The sequence below is a fragment of the Brachyistius frenatus genome, unplaced genomic scaffold (assembly GCF_029030835.1).
Source record: "Brachyistius frenatus isolate BFR_SWC_R1_liver_20210118 unplaced genomic scaffold, ASM2903083v1 Contig_14, whole genome shotgun sequence".
NCBI classification, from domain to species: Eukaryota; Metazoa; Chordata; class Actinopteri; family Embiotocidae; genus Brachyistius; species Brachyistius frenatus.
Genome location: NW_027210613.1, coordinates 1,397,187 through 1,416,720, shown reverse-complemented (window position 1 = coordinate 1,416,720; position 19,534 = coordinate 1,397,187). Strand labels below are relative to the sequence as shown.

Sequence of the window (19,534 nt, the reverse complement as noted above, 5' to 3'; positions counted from 1 at the left end):
GTGGCAGTCAGTAGTTAGCCACTCATCAAAGGCTCACTTTCCAAGTAATGAAACAAAGTTCTTTATTTTGTTCTAAATGTTCTTCATCCGTGCTCATTTCCATCTGCTGCTGTTAATTTGGACACCACTTCAGTTCTTTGTGCCAACTCTTACAGGTGCAGAAAGTAACCAACATCTGATTCAGCACAGCAAAGGTAAACCAAGTGTTTTCCCTTTATTTCCCACGGACCAGTCCTTTCATTTGTTCTAACTGAATTGTGAGCAATTGTGAGAGAGCCAGCTAACTCTATCCCTTTCAGTTCTAACCTCTAATAGCTGGCAGGGTTATAAAATGAGCTGTGTGTCTGTGTTTAATGATTATTGACCTGCCCTGCAAAGTTTCCAGTAAGGTGAAACAGAAGCTACAGAGGAAATACCCCACCCACCATCTGCCTGCTCGTTATTGTGTAAAACACATAACAATGCTGAAGTAATATAAGGAACAGCCATTACAAGAGAGCAGCCATTTAAAACATTGTAAATCTGCAGCAGAACTTCTGGCTGTGCTTCTGCTGCCCTTTAGTGGATAATAAACAGTCCTGTCAGAGAGTTACAATGAGGGAAAAAGCTCTCGGACGCGTTTCCTATTAATGTGGCAAAGGTTCATTTTGACTGCAAGACTCCTGACATACACGTCTCTGCTGCCTGCACCGAGCATGATGCAACAACAAATGTGGAACCTCTGAGTAAGAATCAAGACCACATCTACAGTCACTCACGCCCTCGTGATCACACCTCCTCTGTTCTGTCTCAGTTTGTCAGTCTAACCACCGCCACCGCAGCTGAGAAGTAGGTGAGAGTTGAACCCTCTACGCACTGCCTTTTTGTGTAGCACCTTTTATACAAAACAAATCGAGCTCAAGGTGCTTTACAGCAAGAAATTACATGCAGTGCTTCACATGAAACACATAAATGAACATAAAAAAATGTTAGAATTTGTAAATTCAAAGGGGGGGAAAAAAACAACTTATAAAACTATGAACAGATTTTACCTTAAGGAAAAATTTAATTTGTAAAACAAATTGTAGGGTAAGTTGCCCGGACCAATATGGCTGCGGCGTTGATGTACATTCCAGAAACCAATGTGGCGTCTCGTGTATACGGCCTATCTATGTAGCCGTGGGCACAAACCTCTGAGAAAGTTCAAAGAATGCATAACATTGTTACATTTCACCAGTTTAGGATTTACTGGAACTGCATAAAATTATTAAACCACCATTACACAAAGACAAACAAAGAGCTTTTGTTTCCATGCGTAGGCTACATTTTATTGAACGTATGAAAACAAGTACAAATGGCAAAACCAGAAGAAAATTACCTTTTTTTTTTGTTGCAAAAAGGAAAATAAATTAAGTCACCCTTCCATCGATTCAGTACAAGAAGCACAGCATGTGAATATGACCTCCAAAATGTATCAAGAAGCCATTTGTTGCCACAGCTGAGACACCAGAGAAGAGATTTGTGTTGCTTAATTTGGTTAACATTTTTCGTGAGATACTCCAGATAGCTAAACCTCAAGCAGCCGATTATCCATTGAACACAAGCCACGTGGTAGACCACACGCATGAAGTGTAATAAGCAGTAAATACTATGTAAGACTGAAGGCCACAGTGAGTGAGAAGACAAACTCGTACTTTAACATGCAGTGTAACTCGCCATATTCATTTATGTACTATTTACATACCCAAAAACTTCCCTCTGTGGCCTGGCGACAACATGACAAGCTACAATAATTTCCATCATCTCCTCACTCAGCCGATAGGAGAGAAGTTAAAATAATAGTCATTTAGCACAATTCAAGATGAGGAAATAAGAGTATGATGTCATCACAAAAAGCAAAGCTTAACTGGTGCAATATACCTTAACTATTCTCTTGTTTCCTTCTTTTGTTCAACAGCTGGAGGCAGACTCCCACTTGTCTTGAGTTTCTTATGATATATATACACACACAAGACCTGCTCATTCACGGAGAGGCCACAGGAACCATGTTGGACTCCATCTACTGCAAAGACATTAAATCAGGGCAAAACACACACAAAGGAGAGGAACCCAAACGTGAAGTGGACAAGACAGTATTGGATTTAACAGTTCGAAATGGATACAAATGTGCAACAAAGAGCAAAATTTGTCCCAAAATGTCATCGCTAATACAGAAAACATATCTTCTTAAATAGTTGAATGTATTAATGAACTGAACATTGGGTAATTGGGTGCAGTAAATGTGAGAGGAGAGGAGGGGAGGGGATGGGAGGCAGGACGAGGTCTTCTTAGTAGGAGCGGATGGCAGGAGGAACGTGGGCGCAGTCCTGTTCATCCAGAGAGCTGTCAATAACAGGACGGTACTCCAGGGTCACCTGTGATTGGTCAAAAACAAAAAGGTTGCACCAGACATCAGTGATGATACTGACATTTAAAGTTGATAATGGTTCGTAGAGCAGTGTAAAGTCGTGGTGTGAGCACCGCACACACACACACACACACACACACACACACACACACACACACACACACACACACACACACACACACACGACACACACACGACACACATGCACATAGACACAGACACACACACACACACACACACACACACACACACACACACACACACACACACACACACACACACACACACACACACACACACACACACCTTTCCAGTCTTGGGGTCGACATAGGACAGAGTATGTTTCCTCCAGTGCTGATCGTAGGGAGTCTTCTCCTGACCCTGCAGGGGCTTCGAGTAGTCGTACTCGTCGACACGATCCTGGAACATAATTGAGAGAAATACCGTCAGACTGGAGAGTGAGCAGTTAAGATTTGCTTGTGTGTGCAATTATCTGCAGACCAAACACGTAATACCAAGTCAGAAAACAACAAATGACCAGTGTGAGACTGACCGAGAATGTTCGTGTAAGCAGAGAAAAACAGGAAGAAAAAGACTGAAAGAAAAAGAAAAGCAACAATGGATGAACCATGATAAAACTGACCTTGAAGTCTTCTCTGGCATGGGCTCCCCTGCTCTCCTTCCTCTGCTCAGCAGAGTTAATGGTCTGGACGGCGTTCAGCATCAGATTCTGCAGCTCCAGCGTTTCCACCAAGTCGGTGTTCCACACAATACCTGGAGAAGAGGAGGGAAAAATCCCCTTTATATTCTTAATGGATAAACTGTATTCTATGTCACAGTGTAATACGATTGCAGCTTTTTGCACAAAGACACAAGTAAGTGAACACAGAAAAGGCAAGAGAAGTGATGAAGCACCTCTGTCAAAGGTCTTGATGTCATCCAGGGTCTGGTAGATGGCGTCCATCTTGTCACATCCTTCTTTCAGAACAGAGCCGGTGCGAAACACTGCTGCATGAGCCTGCATTGTCTGAAAGCAAAGACACGGAGATGTGTTAATATCAGTTTGTTTGGGAACATAAAACCTTTTGCAAACTGTAAAATCAGGTATAATCTGAACATCAATGTGTTTGTACCTTTTGCATGTTGAGCCTGATTTCAGAGGTTCTCAGGTTTCCGTTGGCAAACCTCAGCTTATCCAGGTTCGCCACAGACTCCTCTCCTGCACTCGGCTTCAGAGCAGACAGTTTCTCTCCTGGAGAGAAAAACAACATCACCAGTGTCAGCAGTGAAGTCAACATCAACCAAAACACCGGCGTCACATATGATCCTGCCGGTCGAGCATGATAATGGCGACAAAGTAGAGGTGTCAATTTCAAATGTCGCCGCCTGATTTTTTTCAATTTTTACAAATATAAACTAAATCTCTCTTAATCGATTAACGTGGAATGAATCTGTTTTCATTGATAAACGTTTTTGCATTGAGAAAACAAAAAAAGAAATGTACGTAGACCTTAACCGATCTTAAGTCTAGTAAAACTCATTAGAGAGGAGCTCACCTGGTTTGTGCTCCTCGGCGATTGTGAGCGCACAGGCTCTTCCAAACACCACCAGGTCCAGCAGGGAGTTGGCACCCAGCCTGTTCGCACCGTGGACGCTGGCGCAGGCCGCCTCGCCACAGGCATACAGTCCGGGCACAACCTTGTCCGCGCCGTTGGTATGAATGATCGCCTGATGAGAGAAAAACATCAAGATTGTGTCCACTCTGTCGGTAGGATTGCTCACAGTGAAGAAGTTAGTCGTGCCTGAGTGAGCAATGTGTCCGGTTGCACTGATTCTGTACCTGTCCCTTGTAGTTTGTGGGTACTCCCCCCATGTTGTAGTGGACGGTGGGCAGGACAGGGATTGGCTCTTTGGTGACATCAACCCCAGAAAAGATCATGGCCGTCTCCGAGATGCCAGGCAGCCTCATGGCCAGCTGCTGAGGAGGCAGGTGGTGAAGCTGCAGGTAAACGTGGTCCTTCTCTGGACCGACACCCCTGAAGGAGTAAAGATAGATAATAACAACAGCAGCTGCTGCTTCGGTCGTTTCATTCTTAAGAAACTCAAACAGTTGCATCACACATACACACATATACACATATACACATACATACATACACGTACACGTACACACACATACACATACACACACACAGGCTTTGTCCATACCTGCCTTCTCTGATCTCTATGGTCATGGAACGTGACACCACGTCCCTAGAGGCCAGGTCTTTGGCATTGGGGGCGTAGCGCTCCATGAAGCGCTCTCCCTCACTGTTGATCAGGATCCCTCCTTCACCACGGCAACCCTCTGTGATCAGGCAACCGGCTCCGTAGATCCCTGGAACGATTCACAACTTTATTGGACTTTTGTCCTCACAACATTTTACTCAGAATAAGAAATACACACATTTATGTTTAGTTTCAAAGCAACCTAACTTTAAGACTAATCCTGTTTTTAGTGTGACTAAACTGGCTTTGATTTAAGTGGGATCGTACATTATTTTGTTACCATGGTAACTTACAATAGGCAACAAACAAGCTATTGGATCCAGATGTTCATGAATGAGTAACATAAGTGAAACAGTAGTTGAACAGCAGACCAGTTGTCTTTGTAATAAATTCATAGAAATCCAAAGTTTGATTCATATTTTAACTACATTCTCATCAATGAAGCACCATGGAAATTACTTTGCCAGTTGACACCAGAAATCAAGAGGAATCCGTTAGTATTACATCAGCTGGAGCCACAGAGTGTCATTTGACACTTGTCGAGTGCCACCCCCAAAAACAACAGGAAGCATCACAGACGTTTTGATAGATAACTCAAATATCTATTTTAGTGTGTGCTGCATTTATGTAACCAGCCACTTACAAAGTTGGTCTAATAACTTTACTATAAAAAGGTAAAAATAAAAATAAAAAGGGTAAATACTGAACTGTGGCCTTTGGTGACCTCCAACCAGAGGTCGTCTGTGCTGCTTCATACATGACAGAGGAAAGTGGTGTCGGATGTCCAGTGGGAACAAAAATAAAGATGGCCACTGTGTGTTTTTGCGGAAGGGAGCTCTATTATTGGAGCTCAATGTCAACAACTGAATCTGAGCAGTCACGGATAAGACTGATTTGAACCATCTGTAACTGCAGATGTATAAATTTAACACGGTGATAATGATACAGAAGTAGGTGCTGGAAATACATTTTTTCAAACTTTTTCAGTAACTTCAGATTCTTTGAGCAGAAATGATAAATTATTGTTCCACATAATAAATAGGACAAAAGGAAACTGATTAATAGTTTTAAAATAATCTGTTTTCATTATCTATCCCAGACACTTGACTGGAAAGTCTACAAAGCTTTATACTGCAGATATTTATTGCTTGCTTTTGTTGATATTTTTTTAATTTATCTGTAGTAAAATCAAAACTCAAAAGAGGAACATTGAAAGGCCTTAACGACAAAACTATTCATATGCGGTCTTATTGCAGCTTTACAGCTAGACCTTGAACTGTCACTCACAGAATATCTTCATTAGTTAAAATGAATAAAGTAATCTAGACATGTTTTCAAGTAGGTACGTAGCTGCTGTGGAGTTTTGCAGCAACTGTCATTTAGAATAAGACTCAGTTTCTTTCTCTGCTGTTTTAATGCTTCATTAGTTGAGTTCAGTTATGACTATTGCGGTTTAATAAGTTAACCATTATCTTCTCTTACCTGTGGGATGGAACTGTACAAACTCCAAATCCTGGCAGGGCAGGCCAGCTCTGGTCACCATTGCATTTCCGTCTCCGGTGCTGGTGTGGGCAGATGTGCAGCTGAAATAGGTTCTTCCATAACCACTGGAGGGAAAGACAGAACTCACTTATAAACTTCCATACACTTTTAATTGCACATGAACATTTGAATTAAATGGTTGAGTCTCATGTCTCTCACCCAGTGGCAATGACGGTGTTCTGGGCTCTGAAGCGGTGAATCGAGCCGTCCTCCATGCAGAGAGCAATCACTCCTTTACACTCGCCATCTTCCATCAGGAGGTCCAGGGCAAAATACTCCACAAAGTAACTGGTGTCATAACGAAGCGACTACACAGAAATCGGACAGATTCATCAAATGCAGTTAAAAGGTGCTGCACGGTAAAACAAGTTTCTCAATGCGCTGACTGAGGCAGAGAAATAAGATAGGAAAGCAGGTGTGCTTACCCTTCCATAGAGCGTATGCAGCAATGAGTGTCCCGTCCTGTCCGCTACACAGCAGCAGCGGTGGGCCTGGCCTCCTTTTCCGTACTTCAGACTCTGACCTCCGAAAGCCCTCTGGTAGATCTTCCCATCCTCAGTGCGGCTGAATGGCATGCCAAAGTTCTCCAGCTGGGAGAAAGAGAGGGGTCCCAATCTGTTATTACTGTGTGTTAGACAGTCCTTGGTGGGATTTCAGTGGTGTGACTAAGAAATAGAATAAATTAATTCATTAAAAAAAGAAACCCACAAACCACCAAATTATAACTCTCTGGGTTTACATATTTAGTGGTCGAAGTCTAATATTTTCCAGCAAACATAACCACGGGTGTGCATGTATGTGTCTGTGTGAGAGATCTTACCTCCACTACGGCTGCAGGAGCCTGCTCTGTCATGTAGTGGATGGCATCCTGGTCTCCGAGCCAATCAGATCCCTTCACTGTGTCGTAGAAATGCCACCTCCAGTCATCGTTCTCCATGTTCCCCAGGGCCGCATTGATCCCACCCTATGAACCAGGATATTATAAAACAAATCAAAAACATTGAAAAGAAATAGTACATTTGTAAAAAGAGTGTTCAATTAAAGTGAAATGAATGCAGAAGAATTAAGAGCCCAACTGAATTGCAGAACTATTCACATCCTCAAACAACATCAAAAGCGTGTTGTTGTACCTGTGCGGCGACAGTGTGAGACCTGGTGGGGAACAGTTTGGTGACGCAGGCGGTGTTGAAGCCAGCCTCCGACAGGCCAAAAGCTGCTCTAAGTCCTGCTCCTCCAGCTCCTACCACCACAGCATCAAACTCGTGATCCACAACGGGATACTGAGTAGATATCTGAAAACATCAACAGAGAAAAGGTACCGTAAAGCCTCGAAGAAAGAGCAGTCTGCACGTAGTGGAAGCTGAAGCTGTTGCTATGGTTGGGGATTGCTGTGAGTATGCAAAAGACAAGTCCAAGGCCATGTGTGTGTACAGGCTCACATTTCTAGTTAAGTAAAGCTGATTCCAATAAAAGAATAAAATCAAACTCACGTCATCTGATACTTTAGCATTGCTCTTCTTGCCATAGATGGAGAAGTGGAAGTTCCTGCAGCCCTGAACAGCAGCAGCAGCAGCAGCAGCAGGGACCTGGTAGGAAAGAAAACACCTTCGGTCAGTGGACACCAAACTATGGCAGCACCGTCGCTCACATGTCCAGCACGAAACCAACAGGTGGCTGCTTACCTACAGAAATTCAGTTTACCAAAAGCCTTTCCATAAAAATCCTTAAATCAAAGCACGACTATTAATATTCATGAATCAATGCAGATTATACAGCGACCTTTGTTCATTGACAGTTGTTTTGTTTTTTTATGAATCATGGTATCATTAGACAATTACTCTGATCTAAAAATGACCTTTAAACATATATATACGCATCGTATCCTTTAACATGCAGCTGCCAGCTTCAACTGTTTTTCACAAGGGCAGCTCAGCTGACCGCTTTAAATACAACGCAATGACTCAGTTAACTACAAATTACGAAACATGTCTAATGTAAAACAATGAAGTGGGTTTTGTTATATGCACAACATTGTTACTGGACTTGCAAAACACGACTATCTTTCCCTCCTGGTGTCACATTGAAACACCCTCAACTACATAATCCACCGGTTACGAAAGCAAACATTTTTTTTTTTTTTTTTTTTTTTGGTCCTTTCATCTTAAACAAAATACAAACTATACAGCTAAATAAGGTAAATGTAGATACATGCTAGATGTATTTCTCTCAACTTGTTACTCACTGTTTTCGTTTTGACGGCCCCCCTCTTGGAGAGGAGACGGGACGCGGCGCGGACACTCGCCATGTTGTCAGTTGAGAGACGGTTCCTGGAGCAGGAAGGTCTGTTCGGGGAGCAGATATTCTGTTGCACAGGACTAAACCACTTCGTCAAGAAAGGGGGGTGTCACGCATATTTAAACCTAATAATTACTATATAAAACAGTTATTAGTGCGCTTTCCACAGTAGAAACCGATTTAATACGTTTATTAAATCCGATAGAATATACAAATCTTTTAATTGAAACAGATAATTAGACTTTTATATAACTGGATTTCCCTGGATTAACCTCAGTCGTCATAAATGGACTGCTGAAGCGTAAACATTTTATAATCTGGGTGAAGTGACCTAGACTTTTCATTCAAGGTGAGACATATTCTTACAAATACCTACAATGACATGTTGCCGGAATTACACTGATGTTATTCCCCTTGTTACGTTTGTATTAAATACTGTAGCGAGCACGAGCCACCAAGTTTAGCGAGCACGTTATCTCACAGCTGTGAGCTGGGCTGTTTCATTTCCGGTGAAGCCAGGCAGGTTGTGCTCCTGATGCCTAACGCAGTGTTTTGGTAAACGCTCATAACAAGGTAATGACTGACGAACCTCCACATCCAGTGCTTATTGAAATGCATTGCTATTTACATTAATATGTACCATTTCTAATTTACACTTCTCACTCTTTATTCTAATTTACATTTAAAGAAGTGCGTTATGACGTCGTTGATGTTTTGCTCTGCCCTGTGTGTGTGTGTGTGTGTGTGTGTGTGTGTGTGTGTGTGTGTGTGTGTGTGTGTGTGTGTGTGTGTGTGTGTGTGTGTGTGTGTGTGTGTGTGTGTGTGTGTGTGTGAGAGACAGCATCCTCCATGAACAACTTGAATGACCCCCCCAGGTGGAACATCCAGCCGGACCCCAGAGGGAGGGGTGCAGGGCCCGGTGATGGCAACCAGTGGAACTATGCCCTGCTGGTCCCCATGCTGGGATTGGCTGCATTTCGTAAGTTACACAAGGAGACGTGTGTGGAAGAGTGTTTGTGAATGAGGTAACAAACAGGACGGCACCATTTGAGTTATATTATGAAATGCATAGTTATTAAATGCTCACATGCAAGGCAGTGTTTGATCCAGACTTTTTTTTTTTTTTTTTTATTGTTTTAAATATGTTTTGTTCCTTTTGACTTATTAGTGTCTTAATGGAGTCCACCGTCTTACATACGCTGGCACTGTCTCTTTTGTCATAAGAATACCAAATGACATTGTTAGACTTGTTAGATTTAACGTTAACATTGGAGGAAGACAGTAGATTGTCTGCACAATAAATTACAGCTCAAACATTTATTTGACTAAAAAGAGACACTATTTTGACCCTTTTGGGTCTTTATCAGTCCAGTTTCACAAAAATGTCTGTTGAAGCAAAGCTGTCCTTTATAAGAGTGTGAGAATTATCAGGGACTACATTTTCTTGTCGGCCTTTCAATAGCTCATCTTTGTTTTTAGATGTCACCTTTGCCATGTTAACTGACTCTTTCAAACTTGCAAGACAACAAGACTGTAACCACGGCTCTTCACAAAAATGTAGGAAGAGTCACTGAAAATTCTCCTCTCATTTGTTTCCCAATTGTCCCATCAGGTTGGATCTGGACCAGGGAGTCTCAGAGGGAGATCCAGAAGGTCAAAGCGCAGTATGACATAGATGTGTTCACAATAAAAAACGACATGGAGACATGTTACCGGGATACACTGACAGAGAGGCGCAGGGCAGCGGCAACACTGGAGCTGGAGCTGGAAAAAGAGAAACAGAGGGTTAAAGGCTACAAGCAGGCCATGATCTCACAGAGCCAGCAGGTTATGGTAGAACGGAAACAGTTGCAGCAGGTAAAGATGTTACCTATTGTTTGCATCTTGCTTATATAAGCACCTTAAAAGAGAAGAGGGTGTCTCCCCTTTATTATAACTCGAACCCTGTCTTCCTCTCACTTTGTCTACCGTCCCACTTCCACTATTGTGTATTTGTCCTGTTGCGTCTTCTCCTTAACGCAAAACTCTGTCTTCTTCATCCCAAGGAACGAGAGGCCTTGGAGGAAGAGAAGCAAAGGTTGGTGAAGTCTGGAGCTGCAGGTGCTGTGCTGCATCACGCCCTGAAAAGAGAGAACGACTGGGAACAGCGAGCCACCGCCACTCTAGCGGAGCTCGAAGGTCAGCTGGTGGAGCGGCAGAACGCCTACTGCTCCCTCATCCAACCTCGAGATCAACGGCTGGAGATGGAGAGGAACATGCTGCTGAAGGTCGTCAAAGAGCCCATCGGTGGAGAACTGGATCTCGAGTCTGACCTGAAGGACATTTTTAAGAGAGACAACCATTGTGCGGACCTGCTAAACACGAACAAGAGGAAGAACGGAAGCCTCATGTGGGTGTACCTAAAGTACTGGCAGCTGCAGATCACCGTCCAGAAACACAAACGAGCTGAGGACGCCATACTAAGAGGGAAAATCCCATCTAACACAAAGTGACTGAAGACAAAGAGAAGCAGGTGCTTTCATTTTACTTGAATGTTGAAAGTTTGTGGATCAGGAATGAATAATACTTGTATTTTTCAACCATGTGTAATTATCTTCACTTGATAGGAATGACATGCAAACACACAATCAGTCATCAATAATGATCTTATTATCTCAATAAGATAATGTTCAATATGCTCCATCTATTATCTCAAAACTTATAAAAGATGGAAGATTTTGATCGGGCAACATTATCATAACTGAGGAAACGCCAACGAAGACACGTTAACCTTAAAAGAAGTGTGTGAAACCTTAATGCAACAGGATAATCCAGGTTACACATATTGAATACACAAATGGTGGTTAATTAAATATAAAGATATGATTTATTTGTTTTAGCGCCCTGATAAATTGTAAACTTACATTCCCTAAATGCCATGAATTAATGTTAATTATTTCTGGAAAGAGGATATTTTTATATCCATTCATCTTCGACACAAATTCAGGGCTTTCACAAACATAAACATTGTCCCATGTGATAATCCTCCTTTCTGGGAAAGCACTCTTTCTCATCAGGAAATTACAAAATTAATATTAGATAGTAAAAATGAGTGTCTAAAACACACTGTAATCACCGTTATTGCATTTTTCGCAGAAAAATCTTTTATTTTGGAGGGGATTTCTTTTACATACATGTTGGTTGATTGGTGTGGGAGATATTTATTAGTAGGACCTTATTTGTTTTTACCAACTCTTCTGTCTGTCTTTGCAGTCTTATCTGCTGCCATCTAATGATGTAGTAATGCCTCCAGAATAGCCTGACTGTCATTGCTGGTTTATAACTGTCAGGGAGATGGGACCTTACTGAAGGTGCATGTGTACAAAGTAGTGCTCAGTACTCCAACATCTCGCAACAAAAATACTATTAACCAAAACGCTCAGTTCATTTCACACTGTGACGCTCCAGTAATGAAAGGATTAACTGAATCAGTAGCATTTTTGTTTGGTTATCAGGCCTCTCCTCTCTGTGCTGTTATGTTTTTGTTTTGACCTCGGTGAATAAGTGCTGGATGTAATGCCATGAACTCCAATATAATCACACTGAACACTATGTACAATCCTTTGACTATATTCTTGGTTTAAGAGCTTTTCAGGTTGTTTGTTTCTCATTAAGAGATGTCCCTTTGCAGTGTTGTTGTCTTGCCACTGGGGGGTGCTGCTGCTGCTGCTGTTGGATTTGCTGGAAAATGATCTTTTGCTCAGACTGCATAAAGTACAAAATGAAAAAGAATGAAATAGAGAGTAATGAATAATAATTAAAATAAAGGGTTTGTCTGGGGACTATAGGGAAACACATTAACGCCCATCTAGTTATGTAAAACAGTAGGAAAAACAAGCTTCCAGTGTTTAGTGAAGCTTTAATGACATAGAAATCACTGGCAATCATGACAAAAGTGTGTTGTCTTCCTCAAACATAGTTTACAATCATTGTTCAGAGTGAGTCAGAATGTGTTTATATCTACAGTACAGTAAATGATTACACTTTTTTTTGCAAAGTACAGCACATAATTTATGAGTTTATTTATTTACCATTTTAAGTGTCTTTCTTGAATGATACTGAAAATACCAAGTCAGCAGATGAGATATCCATTAGCTTGATGTACATAAAAACTATATTTGTTGGATTCATAATATCATCAGGAAGAATATATTTTTCCTCGGTCACAATTTAGAGGATTTTATTTTACTAACACTAATATATTAATTACAAGAACAAAGCCTCTGTTACATTTTCTGAAATACAGTTTTAAATTCTCTTCCGCCTGCTTGCTTCACTCCCTCCTCTGCACCCGATGAGAGGTTTCCCTTGGAGAGGACATCAGACTCGAGGCTCTGAAGTTCACTTTGATTGGCTTGCTGAGGTCCTGAGTTACGCCAGTCATTTCCTGTTTATCCACACCTTTATCCCCCTCCCCTAGTATACACTCAGACGTGGCAGTGGCATGAAGTGGGATCCTGCTGGTGTTGAAGAGGGGCAGCTGGTGCTTTGTCTTGGCTCCACTGCTGCCGCCCAGCACCAGAGTCTGGCTGGGACTCCTCTCGACCGTCAAGTGGACCACCTGCTGCTGCTTATAGCTCTCCCTACGAATGCTGTCTGTCTCTGACAGTGTCAGCCTGGAAAACATCATGTATAGATGCATGATTTTTAAACAAATCTTTGAAAGACACTTAAGTAAAGTTCTGTCATCAATTCACTGACAGACTTAAAGGGAGTGCTGGAAGTGACAAAAATAAGAACCAGTACTTATTCACGTGTTAGCATGTGCTTCGACAGGTAATCACCAAATCATATTGTAAAGTAAAAATGACTTATGTTCACACACAAAAATTGTTTAATCAAGGGGACAACCATTTCAATGAAAGAGTAACAGAATAAGATCAAAACCTAGTTTATGGTTAGATCAAGTATGAAGTTCTGGAAGGCTTTTAATTTTAAATGCAAGCACTTAATTTGAAAAGGATACAGGAAGCATTTAGCCAACCAAGAGTGACTTCAACCGTGAAGATGACATCAACAGGCTCTTCACTTCACTTGCTACTCTCCTGCAGTTAGCGCTGGTTGGGGAGAGCTCGACGTTCAAAGCTCTGTTGTGTCTGAGCAGACTGTGTGATTGTTTGGAGCCACGCTGATGTCATTGGGAGGTTAATGTATTGTTACTTTGACTAGCTGGCAGCGGAGAAAAGCAGACAGGTAAAAAGGAAGCAGGTGAGAGTCACTTAGTGCCTCCTGGTTCGGCCTAACGTAGTTTTTTGGGGGGCCATTATGGATCATCCAGATAACCTGATATGGACAGATTGCTAGAAGTGCTGGTTCCCAAGAAAAAGTCGTAATACACCAAATAGTAAAATGTAGAAGTGCCGGTACTGTGTACCGGTGAGTACCGGCCCACTTTGACCTCTGCTTATGAGTAAATCCAAACTCAAAAAAGAAAACTACTGCTTCACTGCTCTTTGTCACTTGAAACTTTGAAGCTGGGTGTATTTTTGACCGCAGGACTTCACATATTAGATGTGTTTTCCTTTAGCTTTTCACGACGCCACTGATCAGGATGAGGTTATGAAGTGCAACTCGTCTGAACGCAGCAGATTTTACCTTCAATTTACAGTAAAAACACAATGAACACAAAGCGCTGCTTCGTGTCTTTTACCTCCATCACACGTGCTGCATATTACAACACCACACCAGCCTACAGATACTTAGTAACAGCTCACATTAACGTATCAAGAGAATATAGTAGAAAACAGCAATAAAGCATGTCATGCAACAGTTCGGATATATAGAGCAAAGCAGAATTTGTACGACTTACTTGTACTGAGGTCTCGTTTCAAGGACCAGGCTCAGCCAGCAGGCTTCGTAGCTCTCTTTCCTCCACTGGTTGTACTCCTGAAGATCACAGTAGGAGTTCACCAGGTAGCAGCATCCTCGGCTCACACAGTGCATGGTGGGGTTGTGTCAAGAGTGTAATTGTAAATCTGTGCCAAGAAAAAAGTCTTCTGTCGCTCAGATCCTACTGGAAGTGAATAAAACTGAAGTGAAAAGAGCTGTTAAATCATGTGTCGTCATCAATGTGTGTTTCCCTGTGTGTGTATCAAGTAGTCTGAGATGTGTGTGTGTGTCATGCAATGACTTAAATATCAAGTCTTGTTTCTATTTTTACTCCCCTGTGTCACATTGTTGTGAATGTGGTGAACGTCCTCTCTTCAAACATCCTGAAGGTTGGTTTTCAGCTGAAAAGGAATTTAAACTCTTTCCATGACGTGAGCCAATCAGACAAATGCAGCTTAACATGAAATCCTCTGAATTCATCTACTGAACATGCAACATTTTCAGTCCTTTTAATCTAATCATGGATCAAATTGAGAAACCTTATACATATCATTTATATGGAAACATGTTTATTTATAGTCACTAGCAGTGCAACTTACACTTGAGTACTTTTCTGTGTAGTTGAATGTGTTGGCCAGTGTGCGTGATCATTGGTTTGGGGACATGTGAGCGTGTGAGTGTGTGTGTGTGTGTGTGTAATGATAGAAGTATGAAATGACTAATCTGTGTTGATGAGATGGATCTAAGACTCATATCATCAAGTCAGAGAGTCTATCCTCCCGCTCCTCAAATGTCTCTCAAATAGAGAACACGTTGCAAGAAGAAAACAGCTGAAGGCAATCGGAGTCTGGCTGACAGTCACGATCTAGCTCAATAAACTCAAAGCTACGTCAGCTCAGGGGCCGAAATCATGTTTTTAGCGACAGCAAAAATCATGTTTACGACTGTTTGTTCTTTAGAAGAAGAGCTCTGCCACAGTTCTCACCAGCAACGGCTTAAAATATCAATCAAGCAATTATCTTACTGGTGCCTGGAAGATGTGATCACCTGTGCTACATTTTAAGAGGGACGTATCTCACGCATAAACCATTTTACATGTTATTCAAGCAACTAACCAACAATGTAACTGACAATTTTCTATACCACCTTCCCTTATGAGTCATAGTCTGTTTTATGTATCTTTGTCTGTATTGAAATGTTACCAAACTGAATGATTTAAAAAACAAAAAAAGGTATTTTTCTATCCATCTCAGTTCTATTTCAATTGGCTGCTTTATTCTCAAAAGTTACAAAGAAATAATTAATGCTGGGAAACGTCAGCTTGTCTTTCTAACAACCTTGCTGACTGTCATTTGTACAAACTTGTGATGACATCTTGGCAAGTCAGCCTTTTAGCAAGAAGCTCTTCAGCAAAGTGAAAAGAAGTCGGCAGCATAGAATAAATATTTCGGCAAAAACAACAATATTTGCACGGGGCCAATCACGGTTGTTACTCACCATTACAGTCGGTGTGATGGTCAGTAGAGCGAATTGAATCTGTGGTTGCTTTACTTTAACAAACAGAAGAATGGACAGTGAGCATTGACAATGAGCTCAACAGATGTGCTCCCAGTATCCTTTAATTTCAGCTATACAGATGTGAAGGAAGGTTGGAAGGCAGATTAAAAACCTCGCTGAACGTGTGCTGAACGTTCACTAAAACAGTTACTGTCTATGTGTGTAGCCATTTATAAGTCACATCAATCAAATTAAACACTCTAGCAAGATGTATTTATGTGATTATTTGTTATTCTTTTTGTTTAGATTGCTCACTGCCCTCAAGCTCCCTTGAAGATGTGACTATATAACACTTTGTCACTTAAAACCCTCTTGCACTCAGGGGGACGTTGGCAACCCCGGCTTTATAAATCTGTGAGGGTGAAACTGAATCAGAGGGAGTGTGGTGGCATGACGGAGTCAGCGGAAGGTATGCTGGACTCATCCCAGCAAAAACAGTCTGTTCCAGCAACACAAGAGCCGGTATCACATGACTTCGGTTTGATGCTGAATCCTGACTAACAGATGTTGCTATGGTAACACTCATGTACATTCACAGAACAAATAAACAAGTAAACAGGCATCTCATCCTGTTCTGGCGTGGCAGTTTTTCACCACAGGCAACTCTGCAGCCAATTTATTAGTTTGTAGGGGTTCATATTTAATCTGGATAAATATTATTGTGACACAAATGCTCATCACTTGTCGTGTTGATTTGGCATCAAGTATTTCAAGTCTTAAGACATTACAGTCCATACGCATGTAGTTTCTCCATTAATGATGGAAGCACTTTTTTTTTTTTTTTTTTTTTTTTACTAATGAGATTGTGTCTATTTTCCATTCAAGTTCAGAACAGGAAAAGACCACGCGAATTAAGTTTAAGCAGAAGGTGATACAAGTTTTCTTAATAAAAGCAGATTTTTAGAGGGTGCGAATAATTTACATGAATTAATAAAAAGTATGAATCCTTTACCCACAATGCCACTAGCACTGGAGAACATTTCACAAGCACTTTTTTTTTTAAACTGTGTAACGAAGCAGAAGCAATTGTTCACCTTCACCCGAAGCATTTAAGGTGAAAAAAGCAGATAACTAATACATCTCTTTTTAAAAGAATGAATTTATTGTCAAACATTGAAATATTATGCAGTAAATGATGTGCCAGACTTGGCTTTAAGTCTAAAAAACAGCTCAAACAGTTACAACAAATAAACCATGATGTCAACAACTCCAAAGACTTGGTGGATATTTTCTACAGTCCCCACCTTAATGATACACTTTGCTTACAGAGATAAGTGAGAATATCTGCCGGATGTTTGGGTATTTATGGAGACTCTAGTTCTGATCAGACAAGCAGACTGCTTTATGAATTGTAGAAACAAAGCTGGTAGATCAGCCACTTTAATTTATGCTGTTTACCCTTTTTCAAAGTCAAGGGGTGCATCACACAGCCTCAACAGCACCTATCACACGCAGCATTAGTAGCTGAACCAGGCCGGCCTCTTCCTGGGCCTCTCCACTATCCTCTTGTCTTTGTCCTGCTCGCTTGGTGTTTCACCCTCGTACAGGACCACAGTCTCCACAGTCGAGGCCCTCAGCGGGCCGCCTTCCATTGTTTTAATCTGCTGACGAATCACAGCGGTCTCCCTGGACACTTTAGCGTAACAGAAGCCACACAGGATGTGTTTTTGCTTCAAGTGGCCACACTCTAAACACGGCTCGATGTTGTTCTGGGACGGAGGAGACAAAAACATTAGCTTAAACAATGTCTGACTGTTACCGAGTTTTTCTTGAATACTTGATATATATATATATATATATATATCTTGGCATTTCTGCACTGCAATTGTTTGTCACCTTTTGGCCAGCGTTGCTCATATACACACACACACACACACACATCAATACTGATTGAATCATATTGGAGATATTAATATTTAAACATCTTGGTTCTATTGCAAGATGCTCTATTGTTGTTCCAGATTACTGGGATGAGGTCATGCTTTAAAATAATATCAATTACGCTTTTACACTGGAAAAGTTATCAATACTGCAAAATTTGAAATGTGAAAACGAAATTTTTATTTACACACAGACTGTAGTTTACACACTATTACATAGTTTAAAAAAAGGGGGAATTTCGCTCATAAAACTGCAGTGAGTGGAATTATTGTTTATTGTAAAGCCTTAAAAATAAATAATGATTGTTCAACAGCAAGTGTTTCTGTAAACAGGATCATTGCTTTCGACTGAGGAACTGAAAACTGTCCAGTGTGTTGTTCTTCAGTGTACAGGGGTGACTGATCACATCCAATCAATCATCTAACACAAGTGGTACAACAGAAATCAGATCGTTCACCGTTCAGATTGGGGGTGAGATGACCCTCTGAGATGACCCGAGGTCAATCAAACGTACCTGGACCTTCGGATGTTTGCTGTCGGATCTCCTTCTGGTGCGGTTCACCTCGATGGTCCGTCTCTTCTTGGGCGCTGCCATCCACAGGATGCTGTCGAGGAGGCCGGGAGGCTGCTCGGGGCTCCGCTGCTCTTCTGGCTGGCGGTCCTGGTCGAGCTGAGGCAGAAGACCGGGGCCGTTCACCGCCAGCGCTGGAGCTGCACACACCAGGGGGATCATGTGACAGGACAGACCGGGGGACCAGGACACACAGAGCAGGACAGACCGGGGGACCAGGACACACAGAGCAGGACAGACCGGGGGACCAGGACACACAGAGCAGGACAGACCGGGGGACCAGGACACACAGAGCAGGACAGACCGGGGGACCAGGACACACAGAGCAGGACAGACCGGGGGACCAGGACACACAGAGGAACACCACTGTTGACAATGGGCTAAATAACTGTGTGTGTGTGTGTGTGTGTGTGTGTGTGTGTGTGTGTGTGTGTGTGTGTGTGTGTGTGTGTGTGTGTGTGTGTGTGTGTGTGTTTCGTAGTAAGATGAGCAGTAACTAACGTGTCACTAAACTCACCCAGGTGCCCATCGAGTCCGGCCGCCTGCAGGAGTCTGCTTTCAATATGGAGCAAAGAGCACCTGAGGCTGTGTATCAACGGAGCTAAATTCATCATTGTTGTGAGAAGCACGCTTCTTCTCCTTTCACCATAGCAAACAGCTCACGGTCACCGAGGCGAACACGTCATTAAACAGCGACAACGAACTGCACTAATTTCCGGTAGACGAGACGGGATTTGGCCTTTGGTTGCCATCTAGCGGCGAATAGCAGAAACTACACATCAGAATCAAAATGAGCTTTATTGGGCCAGGTATGTTTACACATACAAGGGATTTGACTTGAGGTTGTAACTTCATCCAAACCAAGCCTGTTCTCAAAGAGCTCTTACTACTACTACTACTACTAATAGTACTACTACTACTACTAATATTACTGCTACAACTTTGAGAGCCAAATTATGAGGAGCATAGAAATGTAAATCTGTGTCTTTCAGTCATTATATTCTGTCTATATGGTTTTTTTATATCTTGCTTGATAATATGGAGTTTTAACGTTCAATTATTAATATATATATATATATATATATATATATATATATATATATATATATATATATATATATATATATATATATATATATATATATATATATATATATATATACATA

General features: G+C 41.6%; 4 protein-coding genes across 6 annotated transcripts; 1 reads left to right on the top strand and 3 right to left on the bottom strand.

Annotated features, from left to right (window-relative positions):
• Nucleotides 1-1,280: 1,280 nt before the first annotated feature.
• Nucleotides 1,281-8,522, bottom strand: sdha (succinate dehydrogenase complex, subunit A, flavoprotein (Fp)). Its single transcript, XM_069693080.1, has 15 exons — nt 8,439-8,522; nt 7,687-7,782; nt 7,327-7,488; nt 7,017-7,160; nt 6,622-6,786; nt 6,356-6,504; nt 6,137-6,261; nt 4,595-4,763; nt 4,227-4,422; nt 3,943-4,114; nt 3,520-3,638; nt 3,302-3,413; nt 3,030-3,160; nt 2,693-2,806; nt 1,281-2,393 (listed from the first exon to the last, which is right to left on the bottom strand). Exons 1-15 carry the CDS (start codon nt 8,499-8,501, stop codon nt 2,307-2,309), a joined length of 2,004 nt encoding a protein of 667 aa, XP_069549181.1. The 5' UTR covers nt 8,502-8,522; the 3' UTR covers nt 1,281-2,306.
• A 249-nt stretch (nt 8,523-8,771) lies between these two features.
• ccdc127a (coiled-coil domain containing 127a) lies at nt 8,772-12,273 on the top strand. Of its 3 annotated transcripts, XM_069693093.1 has the most exons (5): nt 8,772-8,840; nt 8,933-9,064; nt 9,333-9,470; nt 10,104-10,348; nt 10,537-12,273. In XM_069693093.1, exons 3-5 carry the CDS (start codon nt 9,341-9,343, stop codon nt 10,981-10,983), a joined length of 822 nt encoding a protein of 273 aa, XP_069549194.1. In that variant the 5' UTR covers nt 8,772-8,840; nt 8,933-9,064; nt 9,333-9,340; the 3' UTR covers nt 10,984-12,273. The 3 variants fall into 3 exon arrangements, with proteins under 3 accessions (XP_069549194.1, XP_069549195.1, XP_069549196.1); XM_069693094.1 differs by lacking the exon at nt 8,772-8,840 and having other exon boundaries at nt 8,865-9,064; XM_069693095.1 differs by lacking the exons at nt 8,772-8,840; nt 8,933-9,064 and having other exon boundaries at nt 9,080-9,470.
• Nucleotides 12,274-12,369: 96 nt separating this feature from the next.
• On the bottom strand, nt 12,370-14,774 carry LOC138617807 (telethonin). The gene is made up of 2 exons (XM_069693096.1): nt 14,340-14,774; nt 12,370-13,146 (listed from the first exon to the last, which is right to left on the bottom strand). The coding sequence occupies exons 1-2, from the start codon at nt 14,471-14,473 to the stop codon at nt 12,804-12,806; spliced, it is 477 nt and encodes a 158-aa protein (XP_069549197.1). The 5' UTR covers nt 14,474-14,774; the 3' UTR covers nt 12,370-12,803.
• A 2,221-nt stretch (nt 14,775-16,995) lies between these two features.
• Nucleotides 16,996-19,070, bottom strand: mrpl32 (mitochondrial ribosomal protein L32). Its single transcript, XM_069693079.1, has 3 exons — nt 18,886-19,070; nt 18,312-18,508; nt 16,996-17,625 (listed from the first exon to the last, which is right to left on the bottom strand). The coding sequence occupies exons 1-3, from the start codon at nt 18,980-18,982 to the stop codon at nt 17,374-17,376; spliced, it is 546 nt and encodes a 181-aa protein (XP_069549180.1). The 5' UTR covers nt 18,983-19,070; the 3' UTR covers nt 16,996-17,373.
• Between the last annotated feature and the right edge of the window lie 464 nt (nt 19,071-19,534).

Coding starts and splice junctions, on each gene's coding strand:
- sdha (XM_069693080.1), bottom strand. CDS start 8,501: ATGGCGAGTGTCCGCGCCGCGTCCCGTCTCCTCTCCAAGAGGGGGGCC. Junction 4,115..4,226: donor CCACAAACTACAAGGGACAG/GTACAGAATCAG, acceptor TTCTCTCATCAG/GCGATCATTCATACCAACGG. Junction 2,807..3,029: donor ATGCCAGAGAAGACTTCAAG/GTCAGTTTTATC, acceptor ATTATGTTCCAG/GATCGTGTCGACGAGTACGA.
- ccdc127a (XM_069693093.1), top strand. CDS start 9,341: ATGAACAACTTGAATGACCCCCCCAGGTGGAACATCCAGCCGGACCCC. Junction 9,471..10,103: donor GCTGGGATTGGCTGCATTTC/GTAAGTTACACA, acceptor TTGTCCCATCAG/GTTGGATCTGGACCAGGGAG. Junction 10,349..10,536: donor AACGGAAACAGTTGCAGCAG/GTAAAGATGTTA, acceptor CTTCATCCCAAG/GAACGAGAGGCCTTGGAGGA.
- LOC138617807 (XM_069693096.1), bottom strand. CDS start 14,473: ATGCACTGTGTGAGCCGAGGATGCTGCTACCTGGTGAACTCCTACTGT. Junction 13,147..14,339: donor GAAACGAGACCTCAGTACAA/GTAAGTCGTACA, acceptor GATGTTTTCCAG/GCTGACACTGTCAGAGACAG.
- mrpl32 (XM_069693079.1), bottom strand. CDS start 18,982: ATGATGAATTTAGCTCCGTTGATACACAGCCTCAGGTGCTCTTTGCTC. Junction 18,509..18,885: donor CGGACTCGATGGGCACCTGG/GTGAGTTTAGTG, acceptor TGGTGTGTGCAG/CTCCAGCGCTGGCGGTGAAC. Junction 17,626..18,311: donor GCAAACATCCGAAGGTCCAG/GTACGTTTGATT, acceptor CCTCCGTCCCAG/AACAACATCGAGCCGTGTTT.